General features: G+C 39.6%; 1 protein-coding gene across 1 annotated transcript in view; it reads right to left on the bottom strand.

Moving 5' to 3' along the window:
* The window catches only part of tenm1 (teneurin transmembrane protein 1), a gene marked incomplete at its 5' end in the record, with an annotated part of 152,539 nt that overhangs the window by 81,491 nt on the left and 54,514 nt on the right, over window positions 1–16,534 (bottom strand). Inside the window, 1 exon segment of the mRNA XM_014022069.1 lies at window positions 12,792–13,024. Coding sequence (XP_013877523.1) covers window positions 12,792–13,024 — 233 coding nt within the window.

Genomic DNA, 16,534 nt, shown 5'->3' with positions numbered 1-16,534 from the left:
CCAAAAATCAATCAATCAATCAATCAATCAATCAATCAATCAATCAATCAATCAATCAATCAATCAATCAATCAATCAATCAATCAATCAATCAAACAGCTTTTCATTCTGACAGCTACAAGGAAATTTCAGGTGTAATGTCTGGCAACAGCAGCTGCTTCTTTTTGTTAGTCTCAGTCTGATGATTGGCTCTTCAGACCATCTGATGTGGCTCATTGGACCGTACAGTAAACCTTATTGTTTTAAATGTAGCCTACWGCTAGCTTTACTCRTAGCATCTATGCTAGCCTTGTTTACAGGGGTCTACAGTCAGTCCCACATACAGTGATAATATTATACACACAAATTCTAAACATCACCGTTTTTTTAAATGACGCAGAAGCAGTGGCTCCAGTGATTAAAACACACAGACAATAGGTGCAGCACGCTAAGCTATATAAAATGTAAACACCAACCTTTAATAACTTTGCCTACATTCCAAGTCTGTTGAAGACCTCGACCCTTCAGATAACTTTTCAAATGAACTTTCCWGTAATTCCAGAAGTCGGGTGTGTTGAAATTTGCTCYAGGAACGTCTTTTTCTGTTCTAACAMTGAATCTCTGTAGAATCCACTCTGATTGTCTCATCATCTGAGAGAGTGGCAGATTATGTATGTATGCATTTTCCRATTTGAGTTTATTGCCATTTCTCGTTTCTCCCTCAGTCAGTTACCCACTCACACCTGTTGCCACTTCCCAATCAGCTCATCTGCCTCTGCTCTGTGTATTCTGTCCCTTTCCACACTCATATCAGTTCTGCATTGCTTTAACTCCTCCTAGATATCTGGCTCTCCCTGCGTTTCTCTGTGTTCTCCAGCTCTTTGTGGTTTGTAGTTCTTTATTTCTGCCTGTGTGTTGTYTAAAACCTCCAGCCAGCCTGATGGTAGGACACACCGCTTCCAAAAGCAGAAGTGTACAGTTAAGAAGTACATTTACTTTGTTACAGTACTTGAGTAATTTTTTTGAGGATTTGTAATTTTCCCAAGTATTTTTTTTTTAATTGTAACCTTTACTTTTATTTAGTTATCAAAACAAACATTATACTTTTACTTCTTTACTAAAATTTAACACCTAATTACATGCTAAAAATTTTACTGGCTGGAACTTATGAAAGAAGTTGTTGAATTTACTTAAAGTTATGCCAATTGGTTCCACTAAACTGAGCTGAGTAAATGTATTTACTCAATTCAGTTTAATGAAACCAGTTTGGTGAAGTAAATGCAACAATTCATTTCTTAGAGTGTGTGTACAAGTACTTTGCTGATTGTGAGCAGTTTTAACTTTTACTTAAGTACTTTTATAATCAGTGAAATTATTTTTKSCMAARSCMWTTTYYKKTWARGKWWTTWAMYTTTTTCTTATTYATTTCATTTAMTTTATACACCTCTGTCTCCCAGCAYATGACTCCTGATTGACTTGCATGTATTTTTTTCTTTTTCTTTTTTATGGGAGGTGTTTGGAAAAAACTGTAAGAGGAGCAATGAATTAAAAATCGCAGAAGATGAAAGAATAACTTGAATAGTAAAAAGGTGCCAGCGTCTAAGACATAAGACGGAAACTTTCAGTTGACGTTTTAGTTTTTAAAAAGCAGTAAATAGCTGACCCGCTGTGTGTCTGATTGCATCTTGTCTTATATAATGCTACTGTGCAGTTGAACCAGCCAGTGAGGTGTGTGTGTTTGCAGTTATAAACACACGCATACTGTTAGACAGTTAGCAGCGAGTACACAAACACGATCTGGAACATATCAGTGTAATTCTTCCTCCAGTCARTCACACAGCAGCTGAATGAGTCCAGCTGTACCTGTATGCCCTGAGCTCTGCTTTATGCTTCTTTTTTCTTCATCCACCCTCTGGATTTGTGCCAGGAGCTGTGTGCGCAGCATTAGTATTTTGGAGAGAAATGAACCCCCCCACCATAGAACTTCATAGCGTGGCTGCTCAGCGATGCGTCTGCTTCATAAAACCGCCGCCAGTCTTCTAATTATCACGGACGCGGCGGTGAGAAAACAAGCTGCGGTAGAAATAGCAGGACCCAGTGACGTTATCGTGAAGTGTGCCGCGGTTTCGCCTTGCTGTGTGATTAATTCATGTGTGTATCATTAATGCGGAGGATGTCCARGGGCAAAGACAAAAAAGCTTGGTCAATGTGAACTAAAACACAAAGACTGGGCTGAGCATGTGAGAACAAACACACACGAGGCCAAACGTTGGAGCTGAAAACGCAGCATGACTTATCTGATGCCATTGCTTTGTGACGGAGTGCTCTGTTCAAWTCAGCAGAAACAATGATAGCTGACCCTCTGAGAGATGGAGGCGGGGGGCCATCAGCCATAGGGCCAGATTAAAATGCAGATGAGATGTCATACCACAGGATAAAGGAAACAACACRCATCTGATGCTTTAGTTAACCATTTCCCCCTCTCTTTTGGCTTCCTTTTCCTCTCCTTTGTTCATTTTCAGCTAATAATAYAGCACGGAAAGTAATGCATGCCTTTTATTTTCCATCCCACCGACTTTCTCCCTCATTTCTTTACTCCCTCTGTACTCTATCAATCTAATCTGCTCTCGTTCCACCCCTCTCTTTCTATTTTGTCAGATGCAACAATCRCTCTGCGCTAAATGCTTTGAGAGGTAGAATAACAAAGACACAGTCACTCCAAAGTTAAAACTGCACAGCTGGCAGAGGGAGAAGCAGTGTAGTGAATCTGAGCACCTCACCGGTGCAGCTTATTGAATACAGTTTGGGCAAATGGCAGATTTGGGCAAAAGTGATTACACCTGTGAATACACAGAACAATGCTACTGCTGAGTCATGCAGAGGGACGGTGTGGTTTCAGGCAATGGGATTTTTTTGATGTTGCAGCATCTGCAATACGGTGTTCTGACAGAACCCAGTAGGGGATGATCGAGGGTGGTTACCCTTGAASCGCAGATGAACTTAAAAGAAGAGCATTACTTGAAGAAATGTGTATTGCCCGCCGCCCGCCATGCCAGAATTTAAAACAAAGATTATGATTTTATGATGAGAAATATCAGATCTACTGGTATTTTGCTCAAACCTTGAAAATAACATGCRTGATCACACACATGAGTAATAGTACTGTATGTGTTGGGAATGACTGTCGGCTACAACACCACCAAATGTTGGCTTGGTGTCTGTGAAAATAACTGAGTTACCGCCATGCATGTGTGGACTAATGGCAAACAGGTGTGGCGGCCATCTTCAACTGCATTGACTTGAAAAAGTAATCGGTTGTAGGCACATAATAAATGTTTACAGTAAGTTTCATCAAAATCTGCCCAACTGTTCAAGAGATAATTTGCTCATCGACAGAGTTGACTCCAAAAGTTAATRCCAAAGCTTTAGGCTACTATGTGAGGATCAATACTGAAATGAAACAATACAATAACTTTGTGCTCTAAAATCATTTCTAAAAYCCAATTATTGACACTTTGATAYTTCAGTCATTTTAGGTAACGTATATCATTAACAGGAACACAATGGAAAGTAACTAAACTATTGAAATCTTGTCAAARACATGCGGTTGGTRGGAACTACTTCTGGGTAAGTGCGTAATGGTCAACCACAGCAGCACATGCTCACTGAGTCTGTAGAGTTTACATGTTCAGTATTTTCATGTTAGTATGTTCATGTAATGTAAACTAAGACAACAGTTTTCATTTTTATAGTAGTTATTCATAAATATTTATTTAATTTAATTGTTATTATTTCACTTTACGAGTGTTTGAAACACCATTTTCACATTTAGCATGATCGTGTCCTCTGTTTAGCATTTGCTCGGCTATACAGTATTGCAAAYGAGGAGACATAACTTCATGTCTGAGTTTAAAATGAATAAATAATGATGTCTCGTATCTTTATGAAGTGCTGATTTGAAAATCAGTACTTTTTTTAGATCTACCAAAAACATCTGGTGTTTTTGCAAAAAGTATTAGTAACTGATCAGTGTTGCTGATGTCAGAGTTTTATTCATTATCAGAATGGAAAAGGAAATTGGTGGTATTGAACATCACTAATTTAGGCRGATTTTATGCTATGAGTATTGCCCATAGTAAAGGTTGTGGATGACTCTCAGCTAYTACCACACAACATGTTGTGAGTGTTGAGTTATAGTTATATTTGTGTTTTCTAAGGTCAGTTAACTGTGGTGGCCATTTTAAATAGAGGTGACTCCTGTAGCTGTAAAAATATGTTCAATGATAACTTTCCCAAAAGTTCTTATTTAATGAACTTTAATTTAAATCCATTTAGTGTTTCATGAGCTAATTTGCTAACAGACAGTCTCAGGCAAAAACACTGTTCCCCACCGCTGGCTTTCTGCTCTGTGTATTAGATTGGCTACTGCACACATATGTTTTAACCCATTTCTGTAAATGAGACCAGTGCCCAGTCTGTKCATGCAGACACTCATTCAGCTAAAGCAGCTTAAACACCAGCCGCCAGCCCAGACAGATAGGGCGCAGCATGGTGCCTGACTTTCCTTTTTTTTGAGGGTGCTAGCTGAGCAGAGATGTGCAAGAGATGTGAAGCGTGTTTACCCCTGGCTGTGCCTCTCTTTTTTTCCCCCTCACAAACTCCCTGACTGATCAACATGCTAATAACCACAACCAGTGTGAACCCCACGGCTTCATTCTGCATCAGTGGTGCGCCTTGCAGCAGCGGGCCTGAATGAAGGGGGAGACAAATGGGTTGTGTCTATTTGTATGGGGAAGACTGAGACAGATGGAGAGATTGGAAGCAAAGAGGGAGGGAGGGAGAGAGGCCAGCAGGGCAAGAGGGAGAAATGTGGTGGCAGTRTGTCAGCTACTGATAAGGGCATTAGTCTGCCCCCTGTGGGTCAGAGGGAGAGTCTGACACTGCCGGCGCTCACACCCATAAACACACGTCTGTCTCTCTCTATAGTGGAAGTCTGRAACTAGTCAACCAGTAACAGATAAGACCCGAGCAGCCTCAATCCCAAGACTCGCTCTAAACTGTCCAAACAGATATAAAATCATTATTGAACAAAATTGTTTAAAAAAAAGAGGTGGGGAGGGGGGAACATGCTGTGAACAGAATTGAGTTTATATGAACGCCAAGGCTGGTGAGTCCTGTGAGACTAAAACCTCTTTCATGTCAGACACGAGATCCATCCGAAATGGAGCAAGGCCTTTTATTTGCCCAGCTAATTGAGTGCAGAAAAGCGTGTGGAGCCAACTCCAAACAATGCCCCAGATCTTGTATTCATAAGTGAGTGTTTGAAGGACACAAGATAATCCCTGCAGCTTACACAACGGGGGGAAACTTGGGTAGCAGCGGCGGCGTGTTYGTTGCAGCTCTGCGAAAATGTATTCAGTGATCCATAATTCAAATTATTAGTCTTTAACAACAATTTGTAACCATATTGTTTGTTAGAACGAGGCTTTCTGCGGTTACGAGGCCACAAAGGTGACTCATCGATGAGAGGGGTGAGTTTAAAAAAAAAAAGAAAAGAAAAGATCGAACAAGTGAAATGAAAGGAGGGCTCCAATTTGGATCAGGGAGCTCACCAGAGGACACAAGATAAGATCAGTAGTGGAGAATCACAGAAGCACAACTTCAAAAAAAAAAAAAGAAACAGTTTTTTTTCTCTGTGAAGTCTACCACTCATTACCATTGGTAAGAGAGTGTGAGGAGGAGGAGTGTGAGCTGTGGTAGGCAGATGACAGGGAAACATGGCGCTCCAGGCTGAAGTCTACTCAGCCCTCAGAAGAACTGGTTACTTCGAGTACAATAGCCACGGAGGAGAGTCAGTGAACTACAGTGAGTCAAAGAGTACAGCATGAAACACCTTTCTATGAGCAAACAGGAGTGCATAAAAGAGCAGACAGTGTTCAAAGATGTAGGGGCGTGATGTATTCTGAGAATAATAGTCCTCTGATCATGTGTCACATTAAAGCAGGAATGAGCTCTGTCCTTTTTTTTCATCTCTTTCTTACTTTATTTTTTCTTGTCTGTAATTGAACGGACGTGGAAATCGAAAGAAAAAAAGTTTTTACCATCACGTCTGGAGGTCCTTTGATATTTAAAAGTTAAAGTTTTACTGTTTTCAGGAAGGGTTGGTTTCCTCACAAAATTATGTTGTGTGTTCCAGGACAGGCCGTGAGACGACGGGAGCGATTGGAGCGACAGAGTTACTGTGCAGCCTGGAGAAGGGAAGTAAAACTGAGTGTGTGGAGATTTCAGAATCAGAAGTTCAGAGGGCAAAAACAAAACAACTTCATTCTGATTCTAAAGCTAACGACTGGTCCAAGCAAAGCCCAAGACTAAGTTGGTTTGCTGCTGTCTTGAAATAACTAAAATAYGAAACAGAATTGCAGCTGTTCAAATTACCAATTTATAAACCTTTACAATACTGTAGGATTCATACTGGACAGGTATTTACATAAATTTTTGCGATTATTTATAATGAAAACAATGTGTACCCACAACTGGTTACCAGTATTAATCCATACAACATTTGGTGCATTTAAGTGTAACATGATGGAAAATAAAGACAATGTAAAAGTCAATATAATTATGTTTGCTTCAACAGTTTTTCTGCCAAGTCATGTTTCTCTCATTTAGTTTGGCAAAATGTTAACAAACTGCATTCCTAAATTCAATTCAATTCAATTCAAAAATACTTTATTGATCCCAGAGGGAAATTAGGTAAACAGTTATCAGTAAAGGGAATCTCACTGTTTCATTAAAAGTATACATCACTTTATCCCTGAGGRATTTGAATAGTGAMTGTTGTTTTTCTGGACTTGAATTGAACAAGAAAATGCAAGTAAACCTTATTGTTTTTTACAAGATATTCAAGTGGGTAAAATTTTAATTATAGAATAACTTTTTTTTGATTGTTTGTCCGAGGTGGCGCAGAGTGATAAATCCTAGTGAGTCGGGATGTATTGATTAATCATGAATCGATTAATAATCGATAACTGCTTAAAATGTGAATSGATTCTAAAAATGAATTAACTGATTTCATTATTATTGTATAACAGTAAGTCATGTCTGTAAGACAAATTCCATTTGATACTTAAAAGGAATCCTTTTGTTACCAAATACTTTTAAGTAATAAGTTACTAACACAAGAGACAAGTTACAGTATGATACAAGGACACAAATGCTGATATTAAAAGAAAATCTTCAYCAAGATGATCCTTGCTCTGTGTAGGGTCAGTGGCTGCATGACCCAGRSCACCTGTTCTCCTAYGTTTGTTSTTCTTCTGAATGGGTGTTCTGAACTGTAACTTAATTGTTACCTAATTTCCATCTGGGATCAATAAAGTGTTTTTGAATTGAATTGAAAAGAATCATATCTGGTTATGATATGGCTACAATTAAATTTGTTGAAAATATCAAAAATAATCACATTTAGTCAAACTGGGTTTCAAGTGAATTGGTACATCTTTACTAGTGAGCGAAAGCAGCAGTTTTATCCACCACCAGGTGCAATGGCAGAGCCAGGRGACGACCACTAGTGGCCTTGCCCACCAATGTTCGACTGACCATATCATGTGAGGAAACTATACTTTCTAAGCAATATACAAATGAGAAAGCATAGTCTCTTTCAAGGATTGGGTTGGCTGGTGTACTTGTACACAAATCTCTGACAGAATGCAATAATGTGCCAATAGATCAGGCCACATTGGCATGTTGCTACTGCCACTGGTATTATATCTGTGCTATGTTGTTTCCATGACCATATCATAATCACGACGGCAGTTTAGGCATGAGGCATGGCCAGTCCTGCTTCAAATGATCAATGACCAAGACCCAGGTCATTGGTACATTGCCACCATTGCCACTATGCTATCCTATGCTCTATTCAGAAGCCTGATATGATTCAGAGGTTGTGGATCAAAGCCCTCTGTGGCTCTTATAACCTACCATGATCTAGCCTGTGTCATGAGAAGCCCACTGTGTTCTTAATGCATGCTGAAGAGACCTTGTCAAGGCCATGCAAAGGCTGTCCATTAACTGGCTGATTATGGATACATGGATATGGATTACAATGGAGTCAGGTCTTTATCCGGTATCAAGGGGAGTTTWAAAAWTTTTAATTAGAATATGAGGCTTGAAGTATGTATTTGTTACTTCACCAACCTCCAATTGTAGGGTTTGAATGCTATAAAGCAACAATTAATTTGACATAGGTGATATTCAAAGTAAGGAAACAGGGACTTGAGAAAGACTAATTCTGTATATTAGAAGCTGTGAGTTTCCTTTATCCCCATGACAAGAGCATTATTAGTTTCCTGCGTATGATAATCTGAAACGTTTAGATGCCTGGCCTTTTCTATTTGTCTGGTACACACAATATAACAAAGTCAAACGATGGTATGCCATATTATTGGGACTCTGATCCCTACACTTGTTCCAGCTAACAGAGCAGGACAAGTCAAACAGAGATGTAATATAATAACGGTAAGAACAGAGTGTTACAATCGACTTCTGTCAGCTCATAAGAAAGGCTGGAACGATTAACCAAATCACATTGACACTCCAGGCTTAATGTCTGAAATATGTGCCTTAATTTAAAGAGCAGGGATAATGCGTTGAGTGGAAAGAATCAAAGATGAATCTGCAGGATTATCAGCATTGGAAAACTGTAATATGACAAGTATTTTATAAGGTTTAAGTTTAGCGTTTAAGAGTGTTCTTTTCRGCTGTAAGGCAAAGGACGTTATGCTATTTGTCTAACCATAGTTGTCAGAGTCATATGAAAACTGAATTTTTCTTGTTATAAGAACATGCTAAAAACATGCTCTTGTGGATGGTTTTTACTAATTTTACAGATGATTTCTTCAAATTAAAGAAGAAATATTATCTAGACTGTAAAATGCTGTGACTGGTTAGTTTTTGTGATGACGAAGTGTCATGAACTGCTGTGGGAAAGGAAATTATGTCAGTTATGGGGTCATTTAACCAAAGCAATGACTTTAGGTCTAGGCTTTTAAGAAACTGATAATTAAGGGTGCTTTTTGTACAATTTACTAGACATTTTACAGAAGAAAGATGGTTGATGCAGCCTTACTAATCAATCAAGAGGCTTAATGGTACAAATCAAATTACGCCCTTCAACACCTTGCACTTTACTTTTTGTTGTATGTTGTATATCGATAAGTTTGATTTTATAATGATCACATTTAGAAACAAGCAATACAGTATGTCAGCAGCAATTTTAGGATCAAGATCTTAGGATTGACCTATGAACAGTATATAATAAAATATATAATTATTTATCTATGTCACAATCCACAATCATATGGGTCTGCTCAAGTAAGATCCAAAACTTTCTATTTTAAACTTGAATGCCATCATGAACTCAAAGCAAGAGAGAGGCGACCTCTTGCTCACCRGGGCAAAATCCCACCCTGAGGCACTCAGCTGGATGCTTGCTAGTATMTCCACACCCACTCTACGATCTTTCTCCCATGGGCATTTCCACAGTGAGAGAGAATCCAGGCCCACCCTAAAATTTGGGTACCAGCATCCAAAATGTATGTGGAAAGAGGCCCACATATCTTGCTAACGTTTAGTTTCACTCACCATTTCCAACTCCTTTCTTGGATGGATGGTGACATTCTATGTAACTAAATGTGCTTGGGCCAACACCCTCATCTGCCACCCAGCTCACATGTACCCAATCTCAGCTTCTCTCCCCACAGGTAGTGAGTCCACATGGAAGTAGTGACTTGTTGCTACTTAGACTTGGCTGATCACACCCCAGTAGACAAGGCTCACCCAACAAGTGCTCAACAGCAATCACCCTCTGGCATCTAAAAATGTCCTGCTCTCTCTATTCCAAACATAGTAACTTGTGTTGTTTAGGTTATTAAACCCTCTTTAGTCTGACCCATTTCCTTGAAACCAATTTTTCACGTGAGACCTATGCAGGGGTTTTCACCCCAGACAACACATCCACCAGTACCATGAGGGTACAAAAMCTCATTAATTACATAAAGGTGGCAATTCTATAGCATCAAGGCTCCTAATTTATAGGTTCATTTACATATCAGCTTTTATAGGATTTGGATCCTGACTGAAAGAACAAACTCATGGACACAAGAAGCTGAATTGATGCTCTTCCGCATAGAAAGAGTGAGCAGGTCTATCAACCAGTAAGCAACCACTGTAGATCTTCTGCTCTTTTACTTCAAAAAGAGTCAGCTGAGGTGGTTCAAACATCTGATTTCATCCCTTTGGAGCAAACCCAAAACCTGTTTTTTCCCCCAATTTTTAAGTGTAGATGGACACTCGACAGGTTTTTTTTGTGGAGCCGTTGCATCCACAGTACAGTTAAATGGATGACTGTATGTATGGATRTGTTGATGGATGGATGTGTTGATGAAAGGATGGTTGAATAAATGACCTGACTGATGGATGAATAAGGCAGTGTTCTGCTTTGAGGTAGGACTATAAAAAGTGATACTTTAAACAGTGTTCTCTTGACATATTTTTCCATAAATCAATATGTAATTTGTGGACATGCGAATAAAATGCAGAACAACATTGGTCCTTTTTCAGGCCTGCATGGGCAGCACAACAGGTTTATTTTTACTGTGACACTGGGAGTTGTTTCTGAAAGAAAAACACAGGTGCAACCAACATTCATGATGGCCTTATTCCAGTGAAGTGTTTGGACTGACAGTGAGCCAGCATGAATAATACCAAAGAACCCAAACTGGAGCACCTGAATGGATTGCAGCCATCATTATTAGTGTTATTATTATTCACASCTGTGCTTTTCCTACTGTGACATGGCGAAGCGTCTACCGTGGCAAAGGTCTCACAATACTTTGGCAGATAATCTCCTTTTTTTGTGCAAAAACAATACTTTCCAAATGTTATTTTTGGCATCAATCACAGGAATGCAAATTAAGCAATTACATGTAAAGGTAACTTTGACAATCAGTAATAATCACTGAAACTGGATGAACAAAGAGTGCGTAGAAAAAAACATTGTTGCCTAGTTAAATCAATTTGTGTTTGAAAAAYGCTGATGGAAGGGTGAATAAAAGGCACAAGCAGCATGGATCCATCAATCTCTCCTTGATAGCTGGGAACGTGATGGGGTGTTTTTGTGGCAGTGCTCAGTGGGATCCTTGAACCAATTAAACATTATTTTAATGCACCAGGACAGCTCAAAATGTGAGTCCTTGCAGTGTAAGTGCTATTTTACAAATTTAAAAGAAACAAAGCTTTGTGTTATTAACAAATTTAGAATTAGTGAAAATATAACTGCACGACTACTCTGAACTGTGACACCAGCTGAGCAGTTAGCATTTGGAAAATATTACTCCCCATGTAAACAGTTAGATCTGAACAGTCAACGTAAAAAACAGAGAAAGCATTTATTTGTATAGGACTTACACTATACAGTAATTATCTTTTTGTATGATAAAGCAGAGCATTGCTTCATTGTGTTTGTTCAATAATCATTTGCACRTAAATCAAAASGAAGAGAATWTGTGTAATAAACAATATTCCTTTTGTTTAACTCCATCTGTCTTGCTCTTCTATTGTGCCACAATGTTTAGTATAAAACACAGAAAAGGTGGGACGTCGCTGTTGCTGGTTAGCTGGCTGCAGAGCTGCAATGTGTTGAAGAGAGAGTCGACATGTCAAGCCAGCAGTATTAATGAGGTGATACAGTCAGCATGCGTGTCTGTGAGTGGCAAAAATTGAAGGAACACATAGCAGCTGACCTACAAGAACAAAGTGATCACTGTCAGAAATCTCTGAATTTTGCAGAGAAGCGGGTTGAAGGGGGCCAACAGAGCTGGAATCTTTTTTTCCAAGCAAATGAAGAAATCAAGCAAGTCCAAACAGACAGTATCGTTTCTTTAAGAGTCTTGGCTTCTTGTAGCTTATTTGTCACATTTTGATAGATGCAGTGGGATCCACATGATGCCTCTAAATTAGAAATGCAGAGCTGAAAAATATCTGACAGTCAGGCAGCTACTTTTTTTTTTTTTTTTTTTTKYTTTTKCGTACAAATTTAAAGCTATAGCATATTGAGGAAACCTTTTATTGACAGTAACGCAAGAGCTCTATTCAAAACTCCTAAAAAAAGGGTAAATATCYGACACATTCTTGGCTACATAAATCGACAATAACCCACAAGAAGACAGGATGCAGGACGGATTTATGATACTGATATCTCGCCAACATTGCACATTTTGTCATGATTTTTTGGAATACACAAAGACAACAATAAAATGTGCAAAACCATTCTCAGAAAACACACATTACTGTCATCTGATAGCACACCATATCAGCCCGCTTGCTTACGTAGATCACTTTTCAAATAGCAAACCTTCAAAGAGAAAAAGGCTCAAAGCAAACATCGTGTCACAGATAACTCCAGGGTTATGATCATCCTTTTCTAAAAACTCATCACAGCAGATTCWGAGTGCTCGGTCGACTACAAATAGYCAAAAAAAATGAAAAGGTTAGGGGGGCTGAAATCCACGTAGATGACTCAAATTGTTGCTGTTTCAGGACTTCTATCCTGACCTTCCCGGAATGAGCCGGCATTCTGCCTCCCAGCTAAGTGTACCTACTTTCACCACATGCTGATCTTTTGACTGCTGATCACAAATTTGTAAGTCCAGCCTGAAGGGACAATAAATGTAGCTCGTGCTCATGGCAACAGCAAAGCCTGTCCAGGCCGAGAGACAGAGCTCCTTCGGCTGCACTGAGAGCATTATCCTTACCTCGAGGGTTATTGAGTGCAGCTTCAGTGGCCTTTCTGCCCTCTCCACAGTGGCTCTGGTCGAAAGGTAGACACTGCTCTCCCGTTCCGGCCACTACCTCAAGGTTGCGCGCTGGATCTTTGGGCTGAACGAGGTTTCGGACTCTGTAAACTCTGCGGCTGCTGGTGTCGGACACGTAGAGGACCTCGCCCACGGGGTCCATGGCCAGATAGTACTTATGAGCAGGGCTGGTGCTAGGAGGGAAAAAAAAATATAGAAAGTTAATTGAAATGAAAAATAAGCAGGTCAGATGATTTATTTTCTTTGCCAGTGAAGTTTGACGTTATACAAGCAAAGAATGGCTCAGTTTTGTAATCTATAGTCTCTTTCAAGACTACACAACAGTGTTAGTCGAGGGGAAGATTTTTAGAGACAATCAGGTCATCTCAGTGAATAGTGTTGTATGAGACGCTGCCTGTGCTGAAGCTACAAGATTAATGTCTTCTCATTAACATGAGTGTGGTTGAAGAGGACCTCAGCCTCTGCAGCTGAATCCCTGCTTTTTGGAATGTTATATGTTAGAATACATTTATAAAATGCTTCTAAAAGTATCACATGAATGATAATAATAATCTGTAATTAATAATGTAAGTATTCTACTTTAACAAAGGGAAGCTGTACCATTTTACAGCTTTTCTAAATTACTTTTGACAGTCGATAATACTGTTTAAACCCTATTATCACTTTAGTATACAATGGGTAAGATATAAAAATGTTCTTGTTCTTCATTTGCAACGTGTTGTGTTCCCTGTTCCATCTTTCTGATGGTGGTCAGAGGGTCCGGTGGCGCCTGTGTATGGCAGTCTCGCCTCTGTCAGTGCGCCCCAGGGCAGCTGTGGCTACAGTTGTAGTTTTCCATCATCAGTGTGTGACTGTGTGTGTGCATGGGTGAATGTCTGTGGTGTGAAGCGCTTTGAGTGTCCTGGATGGATAGAAAGGCGCTATATAAATACAGTCCATTTACCATTTACCATTTCTCTTTCCCCTCAGTCAACCTCCTCAGTGTTTTCCACTCAGGCTGCCTCTCACCAATCAACCCAGGTGTCTCCACTTTACCAATCACCTCTGTCCTTTTATATTCAGGCTGTGTCTCAAGTTAGCAGCCCATGTGTACCGTGGCCCACGCTGGCCACACTTTACACGGACCATAGGCCTACTCGTGTCAGTTGCATAAAATGCTTTGAAATGAGACTGTCTAGTTTACAGAAACCATATGTTTACATGACCACATGCTGCCAAATTACCATATGTTTTATATCACACACATTTAGTTGTTTTTAATAATAATAATGCATTTTATTTATAAAATGCCTTTCAGGACACCCAAGGACGCTGTACAATAGAAAAAAGTAAAATGAAAAAACAAAACAAAACTGTAGATACATATAATGATAAGGGTAGTGTGGGAGAAACAGAAATGTGTAGTACAGAACAGTCATACAATAAAATACAATAATGCAGACAAATTGAACAAAAGGGTTGTGGGGAAAAAAACATCGAAGTGAGGACAACAAAAACAGACATATACTGAAAATCAGAGTTAACAGTTATAGGCTAATTTGAAAAGCTGTGTCTTTAGGCCAGTCTTAAACAGGGAGAGAGAGGTGGTAGTGCATAATCCATGGGGTACTGAGGGGATAGTTTTATATGGTATGAATTCACAAAATTAAGTATTAGAAAATTGCTACATATAAAAAAAATCATCTTGGTTTTAGCCTGGTTAAAACCAGACCCCGCCCTTCACTTTGGTTCGTACAAGGGTCTGGACTTGATGCATAGAGAATTGATTTCTTGCAGGAGGCGTGGCCTCTGCTGAAGCATGTGTGTGTTGTCGCTGGGAAGGAGGCTAAGCTAAAAAGCTAACCGGAAATCGCGTGTGCTGTAAACAACCCTACTGAGAGGAGAAATATACCGAGCTGAACGAGATGACTGTAAATGAGAGCTGCTGCTTTGTCAGACAAATTTAATTTAATCTGGAAGCCTTATCAACACAGTGGCTTCATTCACTTCCTCCTCTGCCGTATGCTAAAATAACTAGCAGACACTGCGCAAAAAATCGACGTTGTTCAAAACTCCGCCTTCTGTTTGCTGATTGGCCCAGGTAAAATTCACAAGAGACATTGCGCAGAAAACTGACGTTCTCTTCTCTGATTGGCCTGGCTAAAAATCTGCCAGTGAAATCCATCTCAATGGGAGAAGTCCCAAACGGAGCAGTGAAGGGAAACTAGAATTGAGCGGAGCTGCGTAGGAAGGCAAGGGCAAGGCTCTTTGGGTTTAGCTTCAGTATCAGTAATTTGAACTGCATTTTATTTAACATCTCATTGCAGAAAAAAATTTAGTGCTAAACTCTGCTGTGAAATAAAACCAATCTCAGCCATCTTCACTTTTCTGTTTAGTTCGCTGACGGCGCAATGAAACCTGAGATATCATCAGTCACAGATGCAGCCTACGTTTGTTTGCCGGATGAGTAGGTGCCTACGACTTGGGACAGCCTATACAGTGACGTAAAGAGCTGACAAATGCGCCCTACATCGGCTGCAGCCCCAGAATTGAGACGCAGCCTCAGTCTTTGTCTCACCGCTCACCAGTTCAGCATTACACAGGTTCTGTGCCATCTTAAGTCCTTCTTGAGGCTTTTCCCTGAATCTCTGCAAGTCTTTGTTCTTGGTTTGTAATATGTGTAGCCTCGCCAGCCCTTTGGTTTTGGTTAGTTTAAAAAGCAAGCAAAGGCTTAGTGGTTAGGTCCTGAGTCCAAGCCCCAGTATGAACCTGTGGTCTTTCTGTGTGGAGTTGCTTGTTCCCCTCATGCATGTGTGGGGATCTCCGAGTACTCTGGTTTCCTCCCACAGATGTAAAACATGCATGTTAGGCTGCCTTCAGGCTCCCCTTGCAGAACAGATCAGTGATCTCAATGGGATTCGCATGGTAAATAAAAACATTTTTTCTTTTCAAGGTTCAACAAAAACATGCATTTGATACATTTCTAAAAATGAGCCAATATGCATTCCTTCAAGGAATGCTAAGCCTTTATTTTATACTATAGCTTTGCAGTTTGGCTTTCTGCTACTTTTCCTTTTTCGTTATAAGAATTTTTTTTCCCAACTATGAGTTTAAGTTGACATCAAGGTTCACATCAGACCACTTCATAAGGGATAAATGTTTTCTTATCCTCTGTTTGTTTTTGATCTTTATCCTACTCGAGGGACAGTGACCTGCAGAGCGTCCTGACATCAGGCAGTAAGTTTCGTGCCACAATGGCTTCATTATCTGATTTTTATTGTACTTTGTTCTGTTTCAAGATAGATTTTGCCAGTCAAAGCCAAGCAACATCAACATCTGAATCTCCTTTACTGACACTGCACTCTTTTCTTTAAAAGCTTAATTAGTCCTTTAAACCCTACTTTTTGATGTTTTACATTTTCCCAGCATAATGATATGATTATATGCATTTTCTAAGAGATTCACACTGAAGGACTCTACATATTGTTTGGTGGCTCTGGTTCTTATTCAACCATTTGAAGTTTCTACTTGAAGGTCAACATTCTTCTTATCACCACATTTGCCAAGGTGCTGTAAAAACACTTTTCATTTACACTAGGTTAGGATTTGGATTTCAAGTTCAGACCAAAACAAAATCAGCTTTTGTTAGGTTTCTGAAATGGTTCGTACATTTCAGCAAATCTAACAAATATACATATATATGT

Source organism: Austrofundulus limnaeus, unplaced genomic scaffold, assembly GCF_001266775.1.
Source record: "Austrofundulus limnaeus strain Quisiro unplaced genomic scaffold, Austrofundulus_limnaeus-1.0 Scaffold317, whole genome shotgun sequence".
Taxonomy (NCBI): Eukaryota; Metazoa; Chordata; class Actinopteri; order Cyprinodontiformes; family Rivulidae; genus Austrofundulus; species Austrofundulus limnaeus.
This window is presented reverse-complemented; position numbering and strand designations above follow the sequence as displayed.